This window comes from Labeo rohita, chromosome 7 (genome assembly GCF_022985175.1).
Source record: "Labeo rohita strain BAU-BD-2019 chromosome 7, IGBB_LRoh.1.0, whole genome shotgun sequence".
In the NCBI taxonomy this organism is placed as follows: Eukaryota; Metazoa; Chordata; class Actinopteri; order Cypriniformes; family Cyprinidae; genus Labeo; species Labeo rohita.
In genome coordinates this window covers 35,702,989-35,727,395 of record NC_066875.1, presented here as the reverse complement: position 1 = coordinate 35,727,395, position 24,407 = coordinate 35,702,989, and the positions used below count along the sequence as shown (strand labels likewise).

Genomic DNA, 24,407 nt, shown 5'->3' with positions numbered 1-24,407 from the left:
CCCTGTCCTCCCCTTGTCCCGGCTGTCATCCGTCTGCCAATCTCCCGCTCCATGGCGAATTCCCTGCTCTCTTTATCCCTCTCTCTTTCCCACAGGGTTTGCCAGGGCCGGCCCGGTGCCTGGCTTCCAGGGGGACACTCTGCTGCTCGCCTTCATCGACTTGAGACAAGTAGGTCTTTGTTTTTTTCCACTCCTTTTTCTTTTCTTTCATTCTTCTTTCCCCTTTCTTCTGTTTTCCCCTGTTTACCCCTTAACATCCCCCCCTTCTTTCTCTTATTTTCCCCTCTACCGCCAAACCCAACCCCCTAAACCTCCACGCTAGCCTTAGTTTTGTTTCAAGGTTTCTTTCCTCAATGTGTGAACCTGTGTGTGTTTGTATTCGTATCTGTGGTCCCAAGGCCTGGCCTGATATTCACCTTGGTGGTTTTGTGTTTACCATTGTGGTGCGGAGGTGGCCTCAAGACCTCCTCCTGTTCGCTTTAAGGTAAGAATCTTTTTTAGATGGTCTTTAGGGGTCATCTTATCCCATTTGCACCTCCGCACTCTTGAACATTGCAGAGCTGGAGTCGTTTATAGGAAACGTTGGCCTGAAAACACAAAACTGAAACGCACTGAGAAGACCATCAAGGTGATGTTGCAACCAGAAAGGCAACAGCCCAAGGCATTATTCTCTCATCCCATTATTTACGTTTGGAGGACGTTTTGATAGCACTTTGGTTGCTCAGAATAGATTTTGTTGCTGCAGTTCATTTGATACAAATGACATACAATATGTCATAGCCTAGCAAGCATACTTCAGAGCATGAATGTTGTGGGCATATGTAAGCACCTCATAATTCTCTTCTGCTTCAGGGAGGCTTTTTCCAGAAACGATTATTGATTGGATTTATTCTGTCCTGCAAAAGCAAAACTCAGCAACTTGGCATCAGGAGTAATGACCAGATCTCCTAGGTTTGGTTCAACCATGTTCCAGTTTAGAGACAATTGCAGTAACTACAAAACCCACACTAAAACCTAGCTACTGCTTGTTGCCTTTGTATGGCAGTGTTTAATCATAAAAAATGATAAACTTTTCCCATTGATTTTATTTTAATAACATATTATGTGGCCCTTTAAATTCAGAGTGAATGAGTTTCAAACAAAAGCTTAGAATATTCTTTATACTGACCAGTTGTTCTTTTGCAACATTGTGGCTTTCATGTACAGTCCTGCTTGGCTGCTTACATCTTGCATACTTGCATACTTGCAGTTCACACTGAACTTATGAATCACTTCAGAATTGTTAAAGAAACTATTGCATTGCATTGATGAATTAGTTTTGTTCCCCAGTTCTAGAAAAGCAGTGATGCACACAGATGCAACTTCGATTACGATCCCACTTCTCTCACTGTTTCCTATTTTCTACCCTCTCAACTGTCTGTCCGAATAAAATAGGCAGCAACCTAAAAAATATAAAATAATTATATCTGGTTGTGCATGAGTTGTATCAAACGTAGCTACAGTTTCTTTTTTTTGACACATCAAGTTTCAAACAAGTTTGAAAAAAGGCCGGTAAGAAGAATGTAGCATGTGTGTTCGTGAATTCCGAGATCTAGAGAGGATGGGAAACAATAATAGTGGGGTTATAAGGGTCCATATTTGGGACCCCCTCCCTCGTTGCCGAAGTGGCCAACCTGGGCGGGTGTCAGAGACTGAGAGGGGATGACGGATGGGCTGGATGCTCAGGGAGTACTGGATGAATGAGCTGACAGACAGTGACGGATAGCTCTTTCTTCCACTAAAACAATTCCGTTTTGTCCCGCCTGCCATCATGATGCAGTGCCACTTGTTTTCCATTTAGTTTTTTTTTTTTTTTTTTTTTTAAACCTGACTTCACCATGAAGGCGCTTGTGTGGTTTTGCTTTGTTTTTTTTTTTAAAGAGAGGAGAAAAGAGGATGCTGAAGAAAAGAATGAACAAAATAGCCATTTTGCTTTTTTTAATGTCATGTTTTGCTTTTGAGCTGTCATGATGCGTGGCTCTCTACAAAGATATCTTTCATTATTAATACTGTTATTGTTATTGTAATTTCAATAGCATCCGATGGAAGTCGGTAGAGGTGCAGTCTTCTCTCAAGAGGTGGCTTTTTCAAGGGGTTGTTCTGGTGATCAGAGATGTCAGGAACCGTTCTGTCCCCCTGCGTGCCTGGCCCTGAATACGCCCGATAAATCAACCTGAAGGGCCCGTTTGTGTCCCGGTCTCCCGGGTCCTGGGATGGGGCCGCGGGTCAATCCTTATGGAGATAGACAACGAAAAGGTCCGGAAGCTCTGGGAGGGGATTTGGTGAGAGGCTGGAACCTGGATTCACTCTCCTATCTGAAAAGACAAGAATACAAAAAGAAAAGAAGAACGTTCAGACTCTGCTTCAAAGCGCTTTAGATGGTGAAGAGTAAGAGGATGGATGGCGGACTGATGTGATGAACGACTTCATTCGTGAGCCATGTTCACACAGCAGGGGGGATACTGCTGTTTGGAGTGCTGAATACGTTTGTGTTTGATTGATTCTTCAACCGAAATGCCTACCTGAAATTTTCAGATGTCATGGCTAAAATTTGAGAGTGGGTTCATCTGTCATAGCAAAATGAACATATATATAGTATCCACCTTTTTCCTGAGTTAGCGGTGCCAAGAAGGATTCTAACTTCCTTTTTGGTTCTTTCGCGTTCCGTTCCTCATAGAAATCCATGTTAAAATGGGGTAAAAAAATAGACTGAATTGAAGCTTTTTCAAAATAACTGTGCGCAGGTTTAACGTTGTAAAACCGGCTTGGAAAATATCTAAATTTGACTAGAAACACCAGAGACAACAGAGACGGAAATGTAAAGCGAAACTTCAGTTTGATAAGCATATGAAGAAAGCCTGGCTATCTTCATACATATTATTATACAAATGGAAATAGAGGTATTTGTAATCAGGGAGCAGGACAGCATTTCAGTTAAATGTTCAGGTACACAGGAAATCAGAAGTTGCTTGAAGCAGTATAGAATATATAAATGACATCCTTAAAGACACAGTTGATTGTCATTCCCAAACACTGTGAACAAGGCCTTCTTGTAATTTCAAAATGTGATTAATGTGGAGGTCAAAGTTTATTTTAGCAAGATACGAAGAGTGATTTTGCAAGATAAAAAACAACAGATAAATAGACTGTGAGGAATCAGAAGTAGGTATTATAAATGGCACGTTGCAGGCTGCAGTTCTATATTTAGGAGTCTTATATTAGAAGATTATATTAGGAAAGCTTTGTGGTGATGGGAACCCTTGGCTGGCCTTGGTGTGGGAGGCCTGCTGGCCTCTGTGGTGAGGCTGGCCCCCCAGCAGCGCACGTTCTCGGGGCTGCCGCATGCCTCAACTCTTGCCCTGGATCTTCTGCCTTTCCAAATTCCTCTCAGTTCCTAGGGGTGGGGGTGGAAAGAACCAGCAGCCAGGCCTCGGTTGATACAGAGGGCCTCATGGACTCAGAGAAGTGTTATTTGGATTTACAGTGGTTGTCTGTCTGTCTGTCTATCTGTCTATCTGTCTGTCTGTCTGTCTATCTGTCTGTCTATCTGTCTGTCTATCTGTCTGTCTATCTGTCTGTCTATCTGTCTGTCTATCTGTAGTGTTGTCTGTCCATGTAACCTTCAAACTTAAAGGATGTTTTAAATGTAGTTTATGAATTTAGATTCATTCTAATTCTTCTATCTTACATTCAAATTCAAATTGCAATTCTGAATTCATATTCATTACAAATTCTCTAACTGAATTGGAATTTTTAAAGGCATTCTCATGTCAGTTGTGATTGGTGCATGACCCTGCAGGGCTCAGTAATTTGGTGCTCTGGTACAGGTGCATAAAAGCCACAGGGTTTTTCAGAAGTTGAGATGGAATGCCCTTGCTTCCAGCATCCATTTGTGGTAGTTGAAGACATTTATTTACATCCCCTACGGTGGTGTCTCTGCTCGCCACCCTTCATGACCCATTCTGGGGCACTGCGTAGAAGAGCAGAGGGGGCGGGGGAATGTTTTCCTGGTCCCGTGAATTTGGGAACCATGAGGCTGCTAAGCATTCCTGTGGCCTGTCCACAGGCATTATCCTAGAATTCCTGGAACGTTGTTAAAAGGATTCAATGTAAAATGCTTTTCCCCTCTCTAACCCCTTCCATTCCTTTCTTTTAGTCCTTGGCGGTAAAAAGCCTAACACCAGTGACACCACTAGAGGCTTATGCTTGCGTCCTTCTGAACCCTCTGGGCACCTTTTTAGTGTCCATACGATTCTAACTACATGTCCAGCTGCAGCTGTGTCTGATTTGCCTCTACTTTCTTTATTCCCTCTTTTATATATTCTGTCATCACTTTTCTTCTGTGATTGTGATAACTCTGTGCTCTGAGGTGAAATTTTGCTGTCAGAGTTGGTTATGTTGGTTTAAGCGTGGTTTGACGCTTGTACAAAAACGAATGATTGAAATGTAATCCTTACAATGTTCTGGCACCATCCAATGATTTAATACTCTCAGGGTTATTTTGGAGTCTGTTTATGTTTCTTCATTTTTGTGTGTGTGTGCTTGGTAATCGCTAAACAAACTCTGAGTCCGCTAGTGACCCATAGTGAAAAAATGTTGTTCCGGCAACAGGGTGCAAGGCGGGGACATGTTGGCGGGCCAGAAAGTTGAAGCCCCCCTCTGAAAGGAGTTCACTGCGGTTTAAGGAAATTTGCTGCTTGCTCCCATTTCTCAGTCAGCAACCTCCTTTGGAGAGTCAGGGAATCTGGAGAATGTTCCCTGAGTTATAAAGACTTCTCGTAACAAAACGAGCAATTTTGTTCTCCTTTTCTAACTTAAAGTTTTCTTAAAAATATAATGATATATATAATTTAATTATTGCAGGCACCAAGGTACTACTGAGGTTTGAATATTGCCCAGTGTGTTTGTGTGTGTAAGTGTATATATGCTTCAAAAGTTTGTGGTCAATAAGATTAAATAAAGCTCAATTATTTGATCAAAAGTTTAGTCAAAACAGTAATACTTTGAATGAAAAGTAACTGATTGTTGTGTAGTATTAGTTTTTGTTTCTGATTTGTGACACAATAATTAATCTTCATATTGTTTGTGGTATCGGAGGAAGTTCAGAGCAGGTTCAGAGAAATGACTAACGGGAGTGTCCCATTCAAGGAACATTGACGCTTACAGTATCAATGTGTCATTTAGTTTCAGGCAGTTGCTGCTCAGCATGTCCCAACGTGCCGGGTTTGGGAAAAATGAATCTATACATGACGTGATTTTCAACTGTTTCTAGTTTAGTAAAAGCGAAAGGCTATGATCCTGCAGTCAAGTCAAAATGAAAGCAAACTACCAGTGAATACACTGAATAATGTCAGGGCATAATGTGTTCACTATCAAAGAAGTGGAAATACTGGCTAAGAGACGAATGAGCTTATGGTGCAAATAAATGTTGCTTTGGAAAATGAAACCGAAATCTAGCTAGATGTGGGATTTCCAGCTGTTTGCAAAATTGCTGTTTGGTATTTCCCTGTCAAGTGTGTACCTTTGGGAGAGTGAATCACTTCAGTAAAGTGTCAAGCTGCTGTCTGTGTGATTGCAGCTGTTATGCACACAATATCTATGCAGTGTTTGTGTTTATGTAATTAAAGATGAAGAATTGAAACAAATATTGGACCCCACTGACTTATTAAATGAAGAAAAAGCCCAGAGGTTTAGAACAACATTTAAACAATGTTTAGAACGGCAGAATTTTATTTTATTTTTTTATTTTTTGGGGGTGAACTGTCCCTTTGCTTATGTGTGATCCTCATAAGTAGCATGGGTATATTTTTAGCAATAGCCAAAAATACATTGCATGGGTCAAAATCATCTATTTTTCTTTTATGCCAAAAGTCATTAGGATATTAAGTAAAGATCATGTTGCATGAAGATATTTTGTAAATTTACCGTAAATATATCAAAACTTTGATTGGTAAACTTCATTTGAGCAACTTTAAAGGCAATTTTATAATATTTTGTTTTTTTTTGCACCCTCAGATTCCAGATTTTCAAATAGGTGTATCTCTGCCAAATACTGTCCTATACTAACAAACCATACATCAATGAAAAGCTTATTTTTTCAGCTTTTTTTGATTAGTATTAAGCTATGGTACTCATGTAGATGATTCGAATCCAATTTCCTGTCCTCTTTCCACTACAAAAGAGACAGAAAGGCCCAAATTAAGATAAAAATAAAATCATTTGTTCAGTAAAGACGATCCATTTCACAGTTAATAAGATTTCCAATCAATTTCCTTTCATCCACTGACAGCTCAATGACTGTGTGAACCATGGAGCTGATCTGCAAGGTTATTTTTCACCTTTAGGGGGTGGTGGGAGATTTTAAGACCACCTCTGTCCCACATTCCCTTTCGGTGATGTCAGTAGGATGAACCAGTGTCTGAGTGTGTGTTTATGTTTTTAATGGAGCCTCTCGGTCAACCGCAGTCTCCCTGAACCCTAACCTGCCTGGTTCAGTAGCTGAGGTCAGACAGACGGCAGCAAAGGTGCGCAGGAAAGAGAGATTGAGGATGAAACCATATGGGCCGTGCTCCTCTCCTCACCCCGTTCAGCTACAGCCTCCCACAGATCAGCTCTTTGTGTGGCTCCTTCAGGGAGAGATAGAAAGTTTGAAAGAACGAAGACTGCCACAGAACTTCGATTGTACAAGCAAACCAGCTCTCCTCGATTTTCCTGTCTTTGCTTATGGAAAAGAAGTAAAAACGAATGAGGAGGAGTGGAAATGTAGGAAGGGGAAAGAAAAGGAAACGACACAGGCAGTGCTCTCCTCAGTCCGTTTCTCCATAGTCTGCCTAAACAAGCCAGTGACAGGTGTCACAGTTTAATCGTCCCCCATTTGCTTCCTCTCAATGCCCAGTGAGTGTGTCACGCTTAAATCCATCCCCCCTGCTCCTTCTCAAAGGCGTGCTGGTGTGTGTCAGTGAAAGGCCTGTTTGAGGCGCTGTCACAGGTCTCCAGGGGTCAGACGGATGAGCTGCCCTGCTTGTATGGAGTCAGTGAGGGAGCAGATATTCTCTGAGCAGGGGGTTGACATCTCTCTTTGCGGCAGGGTCCCATTCAGCCCTATGAGGATGGCACTGACATGCATCTTCTCTCTCACTCCAGCATGAACACAAACTGTCAACCGATTCCTGCTTCTCCAGCTTACTTTTCCGTATTTTTCTGTGTATAAAAACACAGTGGATGATGTGAACAATCAAGGAATCTTAAAAATATAGATCACGCTTCATTCACTCCCCAAACCTGAATGATTTTATTTCTTCTGCGGAACACAGAATATATTTTGTAGAGCGTTTTAGCATATTAGCAAAGTCAACAGGATTCAGACTCTTCAAGGTCCAAAAAAAGGACGTTCATGTCGTCCAAACTAGTAACACCTTTGTTCATCTCCAGAACACAAATTAGGATATTTTTGGTCAAATCCGAGAGCTTTCTGAGCCTGCATAGACAGCAACACAACTTCCTCATTCAAGGCCTAGAAAGGTAGAAAGGACATTGTTAAAATAGTCCATGTGACATCAGTGGTGCAACCGTAATTTTATGAAGTTACGAGAACGCATGCGTGGTGGTACTCTTGTGAATGCGCATCCAAGACTGACACGGAGGAGAATAAATTAAATAAAGTCGTTTTTGTCTTCTTTATGTACAACAATGTTCTTGTAGATTAAACAAATTACGGTTGAACCACTGATGTCACATGGACTATTTTAACAATCTCCTTGCTACCTTTCTGGGCCTTGAATGTGGTAGTTACGTTGCTGTCTATGCAGGATCAAAAATCTCTTGAATTTCATAAAAAAAACCTCATTTGTGCTCCGAAGATGAACAAAGGTCTTATGGGTTTGGAACGACATGCCTCTTTTCTCTCAAATCAAAACAAAACTTTGGTGAACACAGACCATATACGCAGATTACATTAAATATAGCAACAAACTTGAAGATGTTTGGCCACTTGACATGCAGCAACCAATGAGATTAGACATTTGTTGACGTTTGAGGTTTGCATTGCCGTATTTGATTGCGTTGTGTACGTTCGCCAATGCTTTTATGTAATCTAGAAGTAAACAATAGCTTAAATATCAGTCTGTTCATCATGCCAAGTGATTCTGTTGCTTCAGTTGAGTCATATGGAATAGTTTCCTGGTAAATTTATCTTTTTTTTTTTTTTTGAGCCTGAATGTTTTAGACCCCATTAACTTTTACTGTATGGACAAAAACAACTTTCAGATATCTTCCACTATCTTCCACGGAAAGTCATACAGGTCTGGAACATCATGAGAGTGAGAAAATGACTATTCCACTAAGTTGCACTGCTTCTAACTACTCCAGATCAAAACAGATTTTCCTGTTGTCCAGCAGCTGGACTAAAACTCCACCACTTTTCATACGTGTAGAATAGATTGTTTTTGTGAGTGTGTGGGTGGGTGTGGATATAGGGGTCATTTATGGGACCCACATATCTGTGGTTTCTCTCAGTTCTGACTCTTGGTTCTGGTAAGTTACACTCTATGAGCCCTATATTAGTCAGTTTATATGGATTGTAAGTTCCTGTGTGTAGAACATCTGGCTGTAAAGAAGACAATAATTGGAGAACAAATGCCATACTGAGTTTTAATTGTTAACTGATGGCAGGTGGAAACAAGTAGATGTTTGTTTTTATTGATTATTACTGATGCATACTGTTACGAAATAAATCTTTAAGAATTGGTGTTACCTTACAGCCATTCAGATGTTGTTTCTGAATACAACTTGGAAAACAACTTGGAACATCTCAAGAAACATAAGCAGCCCATGATGAATCACTACTACATATCTGATCTGCAGAATCTTTTGTAGTCTTTTGAAAGCAATGCCTGGAAAATGCCATGCCATTTTTTTTTTTTACACTGCTTTTGTGCACGTAGCCACTTTGTTGTGCATATTCATCTTTTTAACGTGCACAAATAGCTGTTTACTAATGCTAACTGCAAACTCATTGCATTATTTAGAGCGCACAGCTGACAACTCTAAGTGATGAGGAAAGAGAACGGGGGAGTGAGTGGGAAGATACATGAATGTGACGTTTTGGACAGTGAACTCATCCTGGCCCTGGCGCACGCTGGCTGACCTTCCTCTAGTTAACGGCCAGAACCAGACCAGGTGTAATCACTTTCTCCAGCCTTCCGCCTGTCTTTCCGTCCAAGGGAGAGAGAATAAGCGAGTAGGGGGTGGGCCAGTCAAGTGGCCTCCGGCCGACCCTGCTCGCATTCCCTCGGAGCCAGCGGACGATAAGCCTGACGTGCTATCTGTCTCGCTCTTTCTCCCTCTCGGTCTCTCACAGGATCAGTTAGTATTGGCAGGCCAAGGGGGTTTGTATGGTAAAGCAGTAAGTCTGTGTGTGTTATGCATGTAATACATGCTGGAAAGCATGAGAGAGAAAGAGGGGGGGGGAGCTGCTGACCCTCCGCTAACCTTGGCTTTGGTCCAGTCAGGGAGTCAGGCAGGATCTAAAGTCTGAGCCCCTCACCCCGTACCACTTCACCTTCCATTCAGATCAGTCCCGCACCAGGGGCTATGCCCCTGCACGGGGGTACGGAAAAGAGAGCCTGGTGTTATTTTCCCCTTCTCTCCTTTTTTCTCTCTCTCTTTTACCTCATTTCTTTTTTCCTCTATTTTTCTTTGCTTATTTTGTCATTCTCCTCCTCCCTCTGTGAATTTCTACTTAAAGACTTGACGGAGAGGTCGTTTTACCGGTCTTGCCTCTTTAATAACCTCCATCTCAACCCTCATCACCTTCTTACCGGAACGCAACAATGTGTTGTAGGCCATTTACAAATGCCAATTTGTTTGCCATTAAGTAAGGTAAATAGGATTTGGTGAATTCCATTGGGATAACAAGCACCAACCTGACCCTTAGTTTCATTTTGTTTTGTTTTTCTCCCTCTCTCACTCTCTCTTTCTCTTTCTTTGGCAGCTGTTTATCTGTTTGTCTTCATGCCGTGGTGATCATGAGTAAGCAGTATTCAGTCTGTAGCCTTTTTGTGACCCTGATCATGAGGGCTATCAGAGTTCACGTCCATAGAGACAGCACCACGCCATCACCAAAAAAGCCTTTTATCAGATTATATTGTTATTCATGCCCTGTGAAAAGGGTAGGAGTTCTGTAATGCTGGTTTATTGTCTGCCACCACACCACACGCACAAACACACGCAGATCCACATTCCATCTTCATTTTCCTACAGCAGCTGTATGAGTCGTTTTGATTTGTCCATTTCCTGTAAGCCTTAAAATGGATCTTTTCTTATAAACGTGAACGATGAGACACCCTTGACACAAATATGATTTCTGGAAACCGCCTCAACAAAAGACGCTGTGTGTCATGCTGGTAATAAAGCTGCTTTGAATTTCCATTTCAGACTTAAATATTCCACAGCATTTCATCCTGTTTTAGTGCATTTTTGGAATTGAGCAAAGTAGTCAAGTTCCGCAAGTAAAAATCCCATGTTTTGTCCAATGGTAAAGTGATTTTTCTACACTAACATACAAAACCTTTTAAGACAAACCTTTAAAAACAGTTATTTCAACTTTAAAAATTGTTTAAAATCCCCGTTTCTGATGAAACGTTATTTATTTGATCAAAACTAAGTAAAACAGTAGAACCAAATGCTGATTTGGTGCTCAAGAAACTTTTCTTATTATTCTCAAAATCTTTACTGTCACTTTTGATCGGTGTTCCATTATTTTATTTTATTTTATTTTATTTTATTTTATTTTATTTTATTTTATTTTATTTTATTTTATTTTATTTTATTCTTGTAATGTGAAGGCAAAAATATATTGTGCACTTCCTAATTCCTTTCCTTTTTCTTATACATTTGCAATCAGAATTATTCAAATCCTCCCCAGAGACTGCAGTATTTACAAATAAAGCAGACAATTTTGTCATCATATACTCATCGTCATTTCTTTCTTATATTAAACACAAAATAAGGCATTTTGAAGAATTTTGAAGAACCAAACAGTTGTTGGTCCCCATTGACTTCTATATCTGCATTTTTCAAAATATCTTTTTATGTTCAACATAAGAAAGAAACTCATACAAATTTGGAACGACAAGAGGGTGAGTAAATGATGTCAAAGTTGTCATTTTTGGCTGAGCTGTTCTTTTAAGAATGTTAAAATCTCTCTAGTAAATATTTCAACCTCATTCTTTTTTCTGTTCTGTGTTCCTCTCACTCTGCTTGCACATCGCAGACTGTTTTAGATTCTTGCTACCAGCTCTTAGCTCTGACCGTTCAGTCACACTCCTGCCCCAGCAATAACTTTTACCTTGTCGGAATCCACAGGAAGGTAAAAGGGAGGTCATGTCTTCCCCAGGCCAGTGCCAAGTTTTTCAGTCTAACAGTTATTAATTACCACCAGCAACTCCTTTATGTGGGTGTTGTGGAGAAATGGACAGTGAGAATGAGCTCATCCTCCACCTGCAAGATGTTACTGATATAGATATTGCCTATTTATTTATTAACTCTCATTCTTAGTTGATCTGACTTGAGTTGGACACAAAATGGCTTGTGACTGTTTTGTTGTCATTTTGACCTGGCAATAACTCTCTTTTCTGAATGGACAGGAAGTTGAAAGTGAGGCCACCTCTTCCCCTAGGCTAACGTAAACGCTGTCAAATGTTCATGAATTACAGTCTGTAACTCTATTAAAATAAGTGTCAAAACAAGTCAACCAGAAGGTCACGGAGAGTATACAGAGGGACGTGCCAAATCAACTGTTCTGTGAATATATGTATTTACTTATTTAAATACTTATTTTATTTATTTATATTTATGCATTTATTATAAATTGATTATTATATTATACTTTTTTTTTTAAATGAATTACTTGACTTTTTTAGGTTTACTTTGTAATACTTCTGTCATAGTTGTTCATCCAATTGAAGATTTCAATGAACCAGGTTTTTCTAAGGTTCACTTATGCAGCCATTTGAAATCTTTAGATGTTTCAGAAATGAGACTGTTTTGCATTCTGTGGGATTTAGCCACTTTCCTCAGGTCTCTATGACCGCTTCACCACTCCATAACCTCCGAGATAACTCTTCCTTGTCTGAAGAGGACAGGAAGGTAAGTTTGAGGCCAAGTCTTCCCCAGACTATGGCTCCTCAGACGTTGCGGCCTCAGGAAGAGGGCTGTTTTCACTTGTCCCTGATGTGGCTTGCTAACAGAGCGAAAAGGACTGATAACAGAACAATGACCCGAGTGGGGTTCAGCTTAGAGGCAGAGTGTATCGGCCACCGCAGCCATCGCCGTCTTGACCACCCACTGACCCCAACCTCCCTCATGTGTTTTGGACATGCATAGAGTTCCCTCAGCAAATGTTCACTTTGCAATTAGAGATTAGCAGTGTCCTGCAGCGACTTGTTCCATACACACCCAGTAGGAGAAACTCTATCAATTTAATATTGTCATTGAGGTGGAAAAGGTGGAACCCTAATCTCATGAACTCTTTGTATCTTGCAGTCTGTGTTTTAATTTAGACAGAGATGTTTGTACCCTTTTTAATCGAGTTACGGCTGTCAGAATACTTCGGGCTGGAGCTTCTGCTCTGCTGAAATCCTCTGAAGCCCTCTTGAGACTTCTGTCCGGTCTTAATCATGTAGGTCTCTGCCTCTCCTAATGTAATTATATGAGCCACTCAGTTGTGGCACAGCCCCACCAGCATCCTAGCTGAGTGGGCCAATGGTAAGTGGTCATTGTTCATTTTTAAACTTAGATTTCCCTCTGTTCAGAGTTCAGTGCAGGGTGAATTCTATTTGAATGAGAGAACTCTCTCTGGAGTACTCTGAAGAGTACAATCTCTTTTTGGTACACCCTATATATAGACACACTTCACTGCCACCATTTTGACTAGGGATGTGCATGAATAGTAAATCCGTATTCGGAAAGGCATCGATACGACGATGGCGAATGATTTGCAGATCCTGAGCGCCACAGATATAAATCTAATCTTGTAAAATGTGTGGTAAGTACTAATGCATTGATTGCGAATCTTATAATTAAAGAAAATAAAAAGCAAGCATGCATTCAAAAGCGATTAATAAAGGCTCCCGCAATTTATATACAGTATAATTACCCAACAATATAATTGCAAGAGAAAGCATTGAAATATATTTTTTCTCCCATCTCGTATTTATTCCCTTTAGGGGTTTAATAATGCATGTCATTTCCTTTCCGAAGACGGTATTTAGATACGTGCACGTACCTAATCTTGACATGATATAGCAACAAAATTCATGTTTATAGCACTTAAAGGATAGTTAGTCCAAAAATGTTAATTCTGTCATGATTTATTCACCCTCTTGTTGTTCATGTATAACAGGTTCTGCAGAACCCAACAGAAGATTTTCTGACGTTGGTGTCAAAACAAGATTAGAGTTTCATGGTACAGACACGAAAAAAATAAAAACTATTATTTTGCATCAGAAGAAAGTCAGTCAGCTTTGGAATAACATGAGGATGAGTAAATCATGACAGAATTTTTCATTTTTGAGTGAGCTATGCCTTTAAGATTGTGACAAGATTGTGTTTTGTATAATTCTGGAATATCTTGCATAATCTGTGAAAATGTGAATAGTTTTAGCAAAATCATACAAAATGCATGTTATTTTTTTATTTAGTACTGTCCTGAGTAAGATGTTTCACATAAAAGATGTTTACATAAGACAAAAAATAGCTGAAATAATTAAAATAACCCCCTTCAAAAGTTTAGGAACCCTTGGTTCTTAATACTGTGTGTGGTTACCTGAATGATCTACGACTATTTTGTTTTGTTTTGTTTTGTGATGGTTGTTCATGAATCCCTTGTTTGTTCTGAACAGTTAAACTGAGCACTGTTCTTCAGAAAAATCGTCCATGTCCTGCAGATTCTTTGGTTTTTCAGCACCTTTTGCATATTTAAACCCTTTCCAGCAGTGACTGTGTGATTTTGAGATCCAAATTTTTACACTGAAGACAACTGAGGGACTCAAACACAACTATTAAAAAAGTTTCAAACATTTACTAATGCTCTAGAAGAAAACATGATGCTTTACAACTTTTAAACAGGATGAAGATGTCCATTTAGTACTGCCTTTCGGAAGCAACAGAAAATACTTGCATGTTTGCATTAAGTACAATTTACCTTGATCTTTAAATTCAGTTCTTAATGCATCAGTGAATGTTTGAACCCTTTAAATGGTTGTGTTTGAGTCCCTCAGTTGTCCTCGGTGTAAAAAGATGGATCTCAAAATCATACAGTCACTGCTGGAAAGGGTTCAGATATGCAAAAGATGCTGGAAAACCAAAGAAGGGGACATGGAGGATTTTTCTGAAGAACAGTGCTCAGTTTAACTGTTCAGAACAATGAAGGGACTTATGAACAACCATCACAAAACAAAAAAAAAAAACAGTCATAGATCATCCAGGTAACTACACAGTATTAAGAACCAAGGTATTTTAATAATTTCAGCTATTTTTTTTTTGTTTTTGTTTTGTGGGCTATATGTAAACATCTTTTATGTACAGTATCTTGCTCAGGACAGTGCTAAATAAAAAAATAACATGCATTTTGTATGATCGCTCTTATTTTGTTAAAATTATTCATATTTTCACAGATTCTGCAAGGGGTTCCCAAACTTTTGCATGCCACTGTATTAGTTAATGCATTAGACATCACAACATTGTAATGACCACTTTTTTATTTTTTGATGTTGTAAATCAAAATTTTTATCTTTTTAATCAAAAGTCGATGTTCCAGTGAAACGGCAAACTTTTTTTTTTAACTTCTGTTGAAACCTCACCCCTTTCTTATCATCAGCTACAAGCTTGTATTCACATAGAACAAAGTCCTCATCCTTCATTTTCAATCTTTTCGGTAATCCAGTTCACTCAGATGTGCATCAGATGACAGTAGAAAAGATCTGTTGTGACGTCTGTAATATTATGTTAATATTGACCTAGGTTAATAAATACTTTAAAAGGTTTTTTTATTGTCAGCTATATACCTGTATTAACTAAAAATGAGTTGAAACTTATTGTAAAGTGCTGACCATGTTTTTCCTTCCTTTATTTATATCCCCTCTCTTTGACCTGTTTCATAGTTGAGTACTGTGCAACAACTTTACTCCCTCTTTTCCTTCTTCTCCCTTTGCTGTCTTCTCTACCTTCCCTCTCCATCATTTTTTTCTTCCTCCTCCACATCATCTTTCCATTATTTAAATTTTTTGTATTCCTTGTCTCCTCTTCCTCGTTTGCTCTTTCTCCCATTTTGATTGACAGTTCCTATTATCTCCAGCACTGGTGATTCTAGGACTTTGTCATTTGAAAATGTTTCTTGACAGAAAAGAAAGCACACACTTTCAACATTGTTAATCCTTGACGATTGACATGAGCATCCTTTCCCAGCGGTTAAGAGCATGTCTGTTTGCTTAGACTGAGATTTGTGTTTGAGCGTCTCATGCTTGCTGCTTTGCTGGACGCTTTAGCGTAGATGGAGCCTAAGCCTAGATAACCTCTACGGATAACCTTTGACCTCTGTGTGCTACTACTGTGCGGACTGAAATATGGCTTGAGAAACAGGGAGCCACTTTTCCTTTTTTCACTACCCAGATACCGCTTATCATTTTCCTCCCTGTGGACTTTGACTGATGTTGAATGATGCTTTAGTTGCTGCTCCTTTCGTTTTTTTCCCCGCTCCTCTCTCTATTCACATGATCTAGAACCATGGAAAGCTGAGCAAAGTGTTTTTGATTCAGACCTCTCTGTTTATTATCTGCACAGGACAATTTAAAGATAAGACTGTTTTCCTGAGCTTTCTCAGTAATGTGAAGAAGTTGAAACCACCCTGTTGATTGACGGAGGGGCAGGATGATTGGGAATCATAATTGTTAGTCATTCTGTAAAGCTACTCAGCCAACTGTATGATTGTGCCACATTTTTTTTTTAGCAATAGACCTTACAAATCTGCTATTGTCAACTTTTCTTGCATCTATTTTTCCTGCTTACTGAAAATGCTGCAACATAATGTTGATTTGAAGAAAATTAGGTATTGAAATGTGACATGGAATCAGTGATAAATGTAAATGTCAGACATAAATAATTAAAAGGGATAGTTCAGCCAAAAATGAAAAGATTGAACAGATTTAATTTATGCTTTTATTCACATGTAAACATTGATTAATGCACATACGTGGAAAGCATGAATCTAAAATGTGCTTGATATGTGAGAACCAGTTAGGTTTGTTCTTGCGCATTAAGCATGTGCTGTCGAGCTTCCATTTCCATATTTGATTTGCTCTATGTATGTGCATTAATCAAACACTTTTTTTAAGCCTTAAAGTTTTAGAGGAATTGACTTCAATAGAGGTACAATTCTCTCAGGTTTCATTAAAAATACAGTTGAGGTCAAAAGTTTACATACACCTTGCAGAATCTGCAAAATGTTAATTATTTTACCAAAATAAGAGGGATCATACAAAATGCATGTTATTTTTTATTTAGTACTGAATAAGATGTTTCACATAAAAGGCGTTTACATATAGTCCACAAGAGAAAGTAATAATTGAATTTATAAAATTACCGCGTTCAAAAGTATACACGCGCTTGATCCTTAATACCGTGTTGTTACCTCAATGATCCACAGCTGTGTTTTTTGTTTAGTGTTAGTTGTTCATGAGTCCTTGTTTGTCCTGAACAGTTAAACTGCCTACTGTTCTTCAGAAAAATACTTTAGGTCCCACAATTTCAAGCATTTTTGTTTATTTGAACCCTTTCCAACAATGATTGTATGATTTTGAGATCCATCTTTTCACACTGGGGACAACTGAGAGACTCATATGTAACTATTACAGAAGGTTCAAACGCTCACTGATGCTTCAGAAGGAAAAAGCATGCTTTAAGAGCCAGGGGTGTACACTTTTGAACAGAATGGAGATGTGTACTTTTTTTTTTTTGGCCTAAATATCATATATTTTTTCATTTAGTACTGCCCTTCGGAGGCTACAGAAGATAGTTACATGTTTCCCAGAAGACAAAATAAGTTAAATTTACTCTGATTTTCAAATTCAAAAAGTTTTCACCCCCCGGTAAGCATTTTTAAGCATTTGTTCTTGTACGTACTATAGAGCTTCTGTTTCCATATTTGATTTGCTATATGTATGTGCATTAATCAGACATTTATTTTTAAGCCTCACAGTTTTGGACTCACATTACAGACTCAGCAATTGACTTCAGTGGAGGGATAAATCTCTCAGGTTTTGTTAAAAATCTCCATTTTTCAAAGATGAATGAAAGTCTCGTACTGTACTAGGCCTTTAAACTACAAGAAGTCTTGTTCTTTGTGCTGAGTACAACAGAGAAAACCGTTTACATGACATCTGAAGAGGCCAACAAAGATACCTACTATCTTCCTTGATTATCCTCTTGATTTCTTTTTTTTTTGTTGTTGTTGTTGGCGTCTTTCTCTAGGAGCACTTGAGGATGTTTTGGATTTCTTAAGCTCATATTTGCTCCCAGCAGACATTTACTGCTGCTGTATCTGTATCTGATTTGCTCGTCGTTCACATTTACGACCGTGCACTTGAGCTCCATTTGCTGCGGTTCAAATCACAACTTGCATACCAGGCCATTGTGACTCAGTAGACTTTTTAAGGACATTTTTTTATGAAGACGTAACCTGAAGCTACTCTTCCAGATAACAGAGAAGGCCCTTCTGAATAAAGCACAGAGACTTACAAGTTTCACTTTGGCCTCTTTTTCTGGTTGTTTTAGGTGAGGGTTATTGTTATTGCTTTCTATACTAGGCTGATCTCTCTTTTCTGGGCTGGTTATTATCAATGTTATCTTTACTCAGGCTCAAGCTCAACTGACTTTGGCCTGCGTGAGCCTTTGGGGCTGACAGCCCAGTTCTAGAATGCACTAAACAATGCTGAGAGCCAGAGGGCAGCCAGAGGTGAGAGGAGAACTAACGAGAGAAGGAGTGAGAGGAGAAGGCATGGATGAAGTGATAGTGGCACAAAGGGAACAAAACGCGACTACAGGACACAGAACTAATTGACTTGGAGGTTAAGAACGTTATCCTCTCATCTTAATTTTCCTTCTTTTACATAGCGACTCATTCGAATTGACCTCATTAAGTCGTAATGAATAATTACACTTTATTGGCTGGTTATTCACAAGCCGTTGTAGGTGGCTACTGGGTTACTAGGGCATAGGTGATCATTACATAACAAGCTCCCCACCAGAGCATTTTTAGATTTATTGCAACAGTAAAGTGGCAAATCAAACCTTGTTTTTCCAGAGCGCTGCCAGAAAGAGCAACAAGTCTAAGGGGAGAAAAGAATAACACGGCAGTCAAGTCCCAACACCCCCAGGCTATTAACGAGAATAGCTATTCCTGCCGCGTTCCAAACAAACAAGTACGACGGTCGGAATAACTGTTATAAGCCCTTATCCAAGCGGCCCAGAGCAGAGAGAGATAGTGCGAGCGAGGGGTGACGCCGAGGCTGTGAGGGAACCGAGAGCAACACATCAATGTGCAACGTCATGTTTTCTTTTTTCCCTCCCTTTCTCTCCATCATTCTTTCTTTTAGAAGAATGAGAGGAAGTGATAATCCAGCGCCCGCCCGCCCCCATGCCCCAGCTCCTCTCTAGCATGGCCCTCTGTTTGTTCAGAGAGGGGCCGATAACACTGTCGGGGGTCACGGCGAGGTCAAAGAGAGAGACCGAGTGGAAGTTCATTGGGAGGTGAAGGCGGGGCGGAGAGGCAGAGCGGAAAGGTGAAACCCGGGTCATGGACGAGTTTGACACACTAGCTCGCGCTACGTGGAATGCAAGTGCATTCAGATTACAAATGACAGCGGCAAAACCTGGCTTCTTTCTCTCGCTCTCTCTCTTCTCTGCAGCCTTCCTTGGTGGGTCTGTTCAGACCATGCCAGCGGGAAGAAGAGAGAAGAAAGGAACAAGCAAGATATGAATGCAAATCTAAAAATCACTTATCTTACGCAGGTGCTTATCTGTCATCGCACAGGGTGTGTGCACATGGTTTGAAACGCAGGTGGTTCCATTTGTTGTTTGTTAAGTTTGATTTCAGATGGAATTGCTTAAGTAAATGCTTTAGTCTGAAATTGTACAAGTTATTATTTGCTTATTTATTTGGCAAAAGTCTGACTAAAGATGACTTCACATTTACTGTTACTTGGTTGAATTTACCTTTGTTTTCTTTGTGCTCTTTTGATTGAGAGCAAAAAATGTTCCCAGTTCTTCACCTTGATTGACCAGCCAAAAACTCCTTGGTTTAAAAGTGACTTCATACACTTAAAAACTATTGAAATTTGACCTTTTTGCCTGCAAAATTTAGCAATAGTCAAACTTCAGTTGTCTTTAGCTTTGTATGCTTATGCTTAAAGTTTAAATACACATTACAGACTCAGCAAAATGTTAATTATTTTATCAAAATAAGAGTGATCATACAAAATGCATGTTATTTTTTTTTAATTTAGTACTGACCTGAGTAAGATATATCACATAAAAGACATTACGTATAGTCCACAAGAGAAAATAATAGTTGAATTTATAGAAATGACCCTTTCAAAAGTTTACATACACTTAATATTCTTAATACTGTGTTGTTAAATGAATGATCCACAGATGTTTTTTTTGTTTGTTTGTTTGTTTGTTTTTTTAGTGATGGTGGCTCATGAATCCCTTGTTTGTCCTGAACAGTTAAACTGCCCTCTGTTCTTCAGAAAAATACATCAGGTCCCACAAATTCTTGGGTTTTTCAGCATTTTTGTGTATTTGAACCCTTTCCAACAATGACTATGAATTTGAGATCCATCTTTTCACACTGAGAACAACTGAGGGCCTCATATGCAGCTATTACAGTAGGTTCAAACACTCACTAATGCTCCAAAAGGAAACACAGTGCATTAAGAACTTTTGAAACCTTTTGAATTTGAAGATCAGGGTAAATATAACTTTGTCTTCTAGGGAACATGTAAGTATCTGCTGTAGCTTGTAAAGGGCAGTACTAAATGAAAAAATATATGATATTTAGGCAAAATAAGAAAAATGTACAAAATCTTGATTTTGTTCAAAAGTTTACACCCCTGGCTCTGCATCATTTTTCCTGAAGCATCAGTGTGCTTTTGAACCTTCTGTAATAGTTGCTTATGAGTCTCTCAGTTGTCTTCAGTGTGAAAAGATGGATCTCAAAATCATAGTCATTGTTGGAAAAGGTTCAAATACACAAAAATGCTGAAAAACCAAATAATTTGTGGGACCCAAAGGATTTTTCTGAAGAATAGCAGGCAGTTTAACTGTTCAGGACAAACAAGGAACTCATGAACAACTATCACTAAACAAAAAAAACACAGCTGTGGATCATTCACCCTCGTATTTTGATAAAATAATTAACACTTTGCAGATTCTGCAAGGTGTATGTAAACTTTTGACCTCAACTGTATACTTGGAAAGACTGTAGCTTGGCTACGCAAAAACCTGTTGTAGCTCAACAATAACAATGAATTTAACATGCATTTTCTTCATACACACATGGGCATATGTTTTTTTTTTGCATCCTTTGTGTGTGTGTTTGCGATTGAATACGGAGATTGTTGTACAGCCATTTGCCTTTTTTCTGTTTGCAAGTTTGATGACATGTTTGATTGTGTTTGTTTGCATTCCCAGCAGTGAATCTGCGGCTAAATGTGTGTGTTTGTGCGTGTGGGTTTGTTTGGGAGTGAGGAATGTGCTCTGTTGTTTATTGAGCCAGTGCTGAGGGGTGCATTTTTGGCCAGGCTCCAGCAAGGTCAGTAGCTGGCCGGGTCAATCACGGGTCATTACCGGCCCATTATCGGGTCAGGTCCGGGTCAGAAAGATCCCTGCATTCAGGGTGAAAGAGTGTAAATGGCTGTTCTCTCTTTAACCTCCCTCCATTCTCCTCTAATCCCCTGCTTTGTCATGTTGCTTTCCCCTGTGTCTCCTCTATAATCTCATTTAAGAGGCCCTGCTCACTTATGTAACATTGGGAGAAGTGAACTGGCCTGATCTAACAAGGACCAGCAATGGTGTTTAATGAACTTTAATGATCTCTCTTTGTCTTTTCTTCCCTGCACCACCACCGTCCTGTGTTTAGTTACTGGATCTCTTCACTCAGTGGGACTGGTCCACGTATCTGGCTGACTACGGCCGACCCACCTGCAAGTACCTGCGAGTCAATCCTCACACGGCTCTGGCCCTCCTAGAGAAGTGAGTCTCATACTGGTATCTCGATCTTCTCTTCACTCATCAAACCACATGCACTTATGTTAAGACATCAGATCAGATGCAAACCAGTTTTTTCCTCTCATTTCTCACCTTGTCTGTTACTCATTAACAGGATTTCTCGGTCGTAAGTACTCTGCATTTTATGTGATGAGAGTGACCTTTATATGGATGGTTTTCATTAAATGTCCAGGTAGTATTTCACACTGAAAAAGAAACAATATTTACATTTACATGTCAAACGGATAATCACGATTAATCGCATACAAAATAAAAGTTTGAGTTTGCCTAATATGTGTGTGTGTACTGTGTGTAATTATTATGTATGTATAAATACACACAAATTAATGTATATATTTAAGAGAAATATGTTATGTACAAAATATTTGTATTTATTTATAATATAAATTATATAAAAAATTATAATAAATACATATACTTGTAAATTTCTTAAATATATACATAAATGTGTTTGTATTTATATATACATAATTACACAGTACACACACACATATTATGCAAACTCAAACTTTTGTTTTGTATGCGATTAATCATGATTAATCGCTTGACAGCCCTAAAATTAACCCTTTTTAAGATTTTAGTATTGTAACATTATTTTCATGACAGTTAAGCATATTTTATACCAACATTTGCATTATCAAAGCTAAAACAAAATCTCAATGTTGTAATACAATAATGAAAAACATTGTCCTTATACTGTACAGTGATTAATATTTATAGTATTCAAAAATAATTTCTTGAATAAAATAAAAAATCATAGTCATATTTATACTACAAAATTAAGTGCATTAATGCTGCCATGATGATAATGTAACAATACTGATATTTACAATGTACTTTAATAATGCACTTTCTCTGTCCAATATACAGTGGGTACGGAAAGTATTCAGACCCCCTTAAATTTTTCACTCTTTGTTATATTGCAGCCATTTGGTAAAATCATTTAAGTCCATTTTTTTTCCTCATTAATGTACACACAGCACCCCATATTGACAGAAAAACATAGAATTGTTGACATTTTTGCAGATTTATTAAAAAAGAAAAACTGAAATATCACATGATCCTAAGTATTCAGGCCCTTTGCTGTGACACTCATATATTTAACTCAGGTGCTGTCCATTTCTTCTGATCATCCTTGAGATGGTTCTACACCTTCATTTGAGTCCAGCTGTGTTTGATTATACTGATTGGACTTGATTAGGAAAGCCACACACCTGTCTATATAAGACCTTACAGCTCACAGTGCAAAATGAGAATCATGAGGTCAAAGGAACTGCCTGAAGAGCTCAGAGACAGAACTGTGGCAAGGCACAGATCTGGCCAAGGTTACAAAAAAATTTCTGCTGCACTTAAGGTTCCTAAGAGCACAGTGGCCTCCATAATCCTTAAATGGAAGACGTTTGGGACGACCAGAACCCTTCCTAGAGCTGGCTGTCTGGCCAAACTGAGCTATCAGGGGAGAAGAGCCTTGGTGAGAGAGGTAAAGAAGAACCCAAAGATCACTGTGGCTGAGCTCCAGAGATGCAGTCGGGAGATGGGAGAAAGTTGTAGAAAGTCAACCATCACTGCAGCCCTCCACCAGTCGGGGCTTTATGGCAGAGTGGCCCAACAGATCCTCTCCTCAGTGCAAGACACATGAAAGCCCGCATGGAGTTTGCTAAAAAACACCTGAAGGACTCCAAGATGGTGAGAAATAAGATTCTCTGGTCTGATGAGACCAAGATAGAACCTTTTGGCCTTAATTCTAAGCGGTATGTGTGGAGAAAACCAGGCACTGCTCATCACCTGTCCAATACAGTCCCAACAGTGAAGCATGGTGGTGGCAGCATCATGCTGTGGGGGTGTTTTTCAGCTGCAGGGACAGGACGACTGGTTGCAATCGAGGAAAAGATGAATGCGGCCAAGTACAGGGATATCCTGGACGAAAACCTTCTCCAGAGTGCTCAGGACCTCAGACTGGGCCGAAGGTTTACCTTCCAACAAGACAATGACCCTAAGCACACAGCTAAAATAACAAAGGAGTGGCTTCACAACAACTCTGTGACACTTCTTGAATGGCCCAGCCAGAGCCCTGACTTAAACCCAATTGAGCATCTCTGGAGAGACATAAAAATGGCTGTCCACCAACATTTACCATCCAACCTGACAGAACTGGAGAGGATCTGCAAGGAGAAATGGCAGAGGATCCCCAAATCCAGGTGTGAGAAACTTGTTGCATCTTTCCCAAAAAGACTCATGGCTGTATTAGATCAAAAGGGTGCTTCTACTAAATACTGAGCAAAGGGTCTGAATACTTAGGGCCATGTGATATTTTAGTTTTTCTTTTTTAATAAATCTGCAAAAATGTCAACAATTCTGTGTTTTTCTGTCAATATGGGGTGCTGTGTGTACATTAATGAGGAAAAAAAATGAACTTAAATGATTTTAGCAAATGGCTGCAATATAACAAAGAGTGAAAAATTTAAGGGGGTCTGAATACTTTCCGTACCCACTGTATATTTATGATAACGTATTTATAAATCATTATGTTTGTGTATGTATGTATCAGATTGGAAATTAACAAGGGCTCGTGGCAAAAATGCCACAAAAAAGAACAAAAATGCCCCATAAATTCAAGACGAAGGGGAAAAAAAATGCCCCTGCACAATTAAATAACATTACAGCTGCCACGATTAAAATGAAATGTGAAAAATAATGAAAAGTGTCAATTTGCAGAATCACATTTAAATTGCTCACACTGCATCAGATTGCTTTTACACACCGCTTTGTGCAGCGTTGAGCCTTGTAACCAATCAAACGCGTTTCTGTTGAACTTAGGAATGCATTCAGCCAATCAGAGGCACCTAGATTAGTCAGCGCTGAAAATGGGCTAATCAGAGTCGCTTTGATTATTTAGTGCTGAAAATGCTGAAGCACACTCGCTTCAGTGATTATAACTGGAGTTGTGCTAGACTAGGCTAACATCATGGACCAACATGTTTGTCTGTGAAGCCAAAACAAAAATGTGTTATATTGTTTTCTAT

General features: G+C 39.2%; 1 protein-coding gene across 1 annotated transcript in view; it reads left to right on the top strand.

Moving 5' to 3' along the window:
• exoc6b (exocyst complex component 6B) overlaps positions 1 to 24,407 on the top strand; it is a 117,382-nt gene that overhangs the window by 85,243 nt on the left and 7,732 nt on the right. The window contains exons 20-21 of the mRNA XM_051114092.1: positions 96 to 169; positions 21,236 to 21,348. Of these exons, the coding sequence (XP_050970049.1) occupies positions 96 to 169; positions 21,236 to 21,348 (187 nt within the window). The remainder of the gene's footprint in view (positions 1 to 95; positions 170 to 21,235; positions 21,349 to 24,407) is intronic.